This window comes from Oncorhynchus mykiss, chromosome 17, assembly GCF_013265735.2.
Source record: "Oncorhynchus mykiss isolate Arlee chromosome 17, USDA_OmykA_1.1, whole genome shotgun sequence".
NCBI classification, from domain to species: domain Eukaryota; kingdom Metazoa; phylum Chordata; class Actinopteri; order Salmoniformes; family Salmonidae; genus Oncorhynchus; species Oncorhynchus mykiss.
In genome coordinates, this window is record NC_048581.1 from 4207409 (window position 1) to 4212502 (window position 5094).

The window sequence follows — 5094 nt, forward strand, 5'->3', positions numbered from 1 at the left end:
TATTAGATTTATTACATTTCTACTATTGACTGTTTATTTTTTGTATTTAATTTTTGTATTATTATTTACTACCATTTTATATCGTTAATTATATTACAATGTATATTTATTGTTGCTTTGGTAATATTGACACAATGTTTTTCACGCCAATACAGCAGCTAGAATGTGTAAATCGTTCCTAAGTTCTGTAATTGGTTTTCTACGGGCCTCCAGCAGTTCTATCATGATGTCACAATGTCGCCGTCATAAACCAGGAGTCATCAGGTTATAAAACAACGGTGTTCGGGGCTCAAGGCTGTCTGTCACCACGAGCGGCCGGACAGCAGGTCGCACCCGTGTTCGCCCAGGATCTCCTGCACCGATGGAAGTCTGCGGATCCTTGCGACCTTGTTCCTCTGGATTCTTACCGAGCCTGACCACCATGAGAGACAGCTACAAGGGCTTCAGTGCCACGCAGCTTCAGCCACAGCAAGTCAGCTTCGATCTAACGGGAAGCGGGAAGTCCAAACCCAGGCTGGTCTCTGTTCAGCGGAAATCCACGGAGCCGTTCGAGACCCATTGGGGAGGGGAACAGCTCATTAGGATGCCGCCTCTCAAACCGAACCCGGTGGCCATGTGTCAGATCACCCGGGAAGATTGGCTGCGCGCCAACAACGTAAACTACCGGCGCTTGGAGAGCAGCAGGCGGCATGCGGAAAGCTTCTGGCGCGAGACCTCCCGGTTGATCCAGAGTAAAGAGCAGCTTACGCGGCGAACGCAGTCTGACAGCTCCCGGTGGATCGGTGAACGGATAACGGAAATCTCGTTCTGGCGGAGCGAGCTGGGGTTCGAGCTCGAGCAGCTTCTCCGGGACACGGAGAGGCTACGTCAGGTCAAGTTCCGGTTGGACAGGGCCTTAAAGGAGACCGACGGACCACTGCAGGTGAGAGAGTGACAGAAAGATGATTGATAACAATGAATTAGATCATTTATCAATTTATTGATTAGGAGTTTCTGAAGATATTTAGATAATACGGTGATGGTTGTCTTGGCATCTTCTACTTTAACGTTTTTTATTACAATTCCGGTTTGAAAAGTCCTGTGTTCTGTAAGATAATGGAAGAGCTGGTTAAGCTGTAGAACTAGTAGCCGCAGTAAATTTACAACTTGGTCTGAATTCAAAATACACACATATAATTCCCTATTTATACTAGTGAACCAGCCTAAATAAGGAATCGGTTGCTATTTGTTATGTACCATGAAACATATAATTGGGATTGATAATGTCTACTGTAAAGAGAACCAGACTGGTACCCAGGCTAGTATCTACTGTAAAGAGAACCAGACGGGCACCCAGGCTAGTGTCTACTGTAAAGAGAACCAGACGGGTACCCAGGCTAGTGTCTACTGTAAAGAGAACCAGACTGGCACCCAGGCTAGTATCTACTGTAAAGAGAACCAGACGGGTACCCAGGCTAGTGTCTACTGTAAAGAGAACCAGACTGGTACCCAGGCTAGTATCTACTGTAAAGAGAACCAGACGGGTACCCAGGCTAGTATCTACTGTAAAGAGAACCAGACTGGTACCCAGGCTAGTATCTACTGTAAAGAGAACCAGACGGGTACCCAGGCTAGTATCTACTGTAAAGAGAACCAGACGGGTACCCAGGCTAGTGTCTACTGTAAAGAGAACCAGACTGGTACCCAGGCTAGTGTCTACTGTAAAGAGAACCAGACTGGTACCCAGGCTAGTATCTACTGTAAAGAGAACCAGACGGGTACCCAGGCTAGTGTCTACTGTAAAGAGAACCAGACGGGTACCCAGGCTAGTGTCTACTGTAAAGAGAACCAGACTGGTACCCAGGCTAGTGTCTACTGTAAAGAGAACCAGACGGGTACCCAGGCTAGTATCTACTGTAAAGAGAACCAGACGGGTACCCAGGCTAGTGTCTACTGTAAAGAGAACCAGACGGGTACCCAGGCTAGTATCTACTGTAAAGAGAACCAGACGGGTACCCAGGCTAGTATCTACTGTAAAGAGAACCAGACGGGTACCCAGGCTAGTATCTACTGTAAAGAGAACCAGACGGGTACCCAGGCTAGTATCTACTGTAAAGAGAACCAGACGGGTACCCAGGCTAGTATCTACTGTAAAGAGAACCAGACTGGTACCCAGGCTAGTGTCTACTGTAAAGAGAACCAGACTGGTACCCAGGCTAGTATCTACTGTAAAGAGAACCAGACGGGTACCCAGGCTAGTATCTACTGTAAAGAGAACCAGACGGGTACCCAGGCTAGTATCTACTGTAAAGAGAACCAGACTGGCACCCAGGCTAGTATCTACTGTAAAGAGAACCAGACGGGTACCCAGGCTAGTATCTACTGTAAAGAGAACCAGACGGGTACCCAGGCTAGTGTCTACTGTAAAGAGAACCAGACTGGTACCCAGGCTAGTGTCTACTGTAAAGAGAACCAGACTGGTACCCAGGCTAGTATCTACTGTAAAGAGAACCAGACGGGTACCCAGGCTAGTGTCTACTGTAAAGAGAACCAGACGGGTACCCAGGCTAGTGTCTACTGTAAAGAGAACCAGACTGGTACCCAGGCTAGTGTCTACTGTAAAGAGAACCAGACGGGTACCCAGGCTAGTATCTACTGTAAAGAGAACCAGACGGGTACCCAGGCTAGTGTCTACTGTAAAGAGAACCAGACGGGTACCCAGGCTAGTATCTACTGTAAAGAGAACCAGACGGGTACCCAGGCTAGTATCTACTGTAAAGAGAACCAGACGGGTACCCAGGCTAGTATCTACTGTAAAGAGAACCAGACGGGTACCCAGGCTAGTATCTACTGTAAAGAGAACCAGACGGGTACCCAGGCTAGTATCTACTGTAAAGAGAACCAGACTGGTACCCAGGCTAGTGTCTACTGTAAAGAGAACCAGACTGGTACCCAGGCTAGTATCTACTGTAAAGAGAACCAGACGGGTACCCAGGCTAGTATCTACTGTAAAGAGAACCAGACGGGTACCCAGGCTAGTATCTACTGTAAAGAGAACCAGACTGGCACCCAGGCTAGTGTCTACTGTAAAGAGAACCAGACTGGTACCCAGACTAGTATCTACTGTAAAGAGAACCAGACTGGCACCCAGGCTAGTGTCTACTGTAAAGAGAACCAGACTGGTACCCAGGCTAGTATCTACTGTAAAGAGAACCAGACTGGTACCCAGGCTAGTGTCTACTGTAAAGAGAACCTGACGGGTACCCAGGCTAGTGTCTACTGTAAAGAGAACCAGACTGGCACCCAGGCTAGTATCTACTGTAAAGAGAACCAGACTGGCACCCAGGCTAGTGTCTACTGTAAAGAGAACCAGACTGGCACCCAGGCTAGTGTCTACTGTAAAGAGAACCAGACTGGTACCCAGGCTAGTGTCTACTGTAAAGAGAACCAGACTGGCACCCAGGCTAGTATCTACTGTAAAGAGAACCAGACTGGTACCCAGGCTAGTGTCTACTGTAAAGAGAACCAGACTGGCACCCAGGCTAGTGTCTACTGTAAAGAGAACCAGACTGGTACCCAGGCTAGTATCTACTGTAAAGAGAACCAGACTGGTACCCAGGCTAGTGTCTACTGTAAAGAGAACCTGACGGGTACCCAGGCTAGTGTCTACTGTAAAGAGAACCAGACTGGTACCCAGGCTAGTGTCTACTGTAAAGAGAACCAGACTGGTACCCAGACTAGTATCTACTGTAAAGAGAACCAGACTGGTACCCAGGCTAGTATCTACTGTAAAGAGAACCAGACTGGCACCCAGGCTAGTATCTACTGTAAAGAGAACCAGACTGGCACCCAGGCTAGTGTCTACTGTAAAGAGAACCAGACTGGCACCCAGGCTAGTGTCTACTGTAAAGAGAACCAGACTGGTACCCAGGCTAGTGTCTACTGTAAAGAGAACCAGACTGGCACCCAGGCTAGTATCTACTGTAAAGAGAACCAGACTGGTACCCAGGCTAGTGTCTACTGTAAAGAGAACCAGACTGGCACCCAGGCTAGTGTCTACTGTAAAGAGAACCAGACTGGTACCCAGGCTAGTATCTACTGTAAAGAGAACCAGACTGGTACCCAGGCTAGTGTCTACTGTAAAGAGAACCAGACTGGCACCCAGGCTAGTGTCTACTGTAAAGAGAACCAGACTGGTACCCAGGCTAGTATCTACTGTAAAGAGAACCAGACGGGTACCCAGGCTAGTATCTACTGTAAAGAGAAGCAGACTGGCACCCAGGCTAGTGTCTACTGTAAAGAGAACCAGACTGTCACCCTGGCTAGTATCTACTGTAAAGAGAACCAGACTGGTACCCAGGCTAGTGTCTACTGTAAAGAGAACCAGACGGGTACCCAGGCTAGTATCTACTGTAAAGAGAACCAGACGGGTACCCAGGCTAGTATATACTGTAAAGAGAACCAGACTGGCACCCAGGCTAGTGTCTACTGTAAAGAGAACCAGACTGGCTCCCTGGCTGGTATCTACTGTAAAGAGAACCAGACGGGTACCCAGGCTAGTGTCTACCGTAAAGAGAACCAGACTGGTACTCAGGCTAGTATCTACTGTAAAGAGAACCAGACTGGTACCCAGGATAGTGTTTACTGTAAAGAGAACCAGACTGGTACCCAGGCTAGTGTCTACTGTAAAGAGAACCAGACTGGCACCCTGGCTGGTATCTACTGTAAAGAGAACCAGACGGGTACCCAGGCTAGTGTCTACCGTAAAGAGAACCAGACTGGTACTCAGGCTAGTATCTACTGTAAAGAGAACCAGACTGGTACCCAGGATAGTGTTTACTGTAAAGAGAACCAGACTGGTACCCAGGCTAGTGTCTACTGTAAAGAGAACCAGACTGGTACCCAGGCTAGTGTCTACTGTAAAGAGAACCAGACGGGTACCCAGGCTAGTGTCTACCGTAAAGAGAACCAGACGGGCACCCAGGCTAGTATCTACTGTAAAGAGAACCAGACTGGTACCCAGGCTAGTGTCTACTGTAAAGAGAACCAGACTGGCACCCAGGCTAGTGTCTACTGTAAAGAGAACCAGACTGGTACCCAGGCTAGTATCTACTG

At 48.2% G+C, this 5094-nt stretch overlaps 1 protein-coding gene across 1 annotated transcript in view; it reads left to right on the plus strand.

Annotated features, from left to right (window-relative positions):
• The first annotated feature begins 311 nt into the window (after positions 1-311).
• Positions 312-5094, plus strand: part of LOC118940063 (tektin-3-like) — a 12115-nt gene continuing 7332 nt past the window's right edge. The window contains exon 1 of the mRNA XM_036948287.1: positions 312-922. Coding sequence (XP_036804182.1) covers positions 362-922 — 561 coding nt within the window. The 5' untranslated portion in view covers positions 312-361. The remainder of the gene's footprint in view (positions 923-5094) is intronic.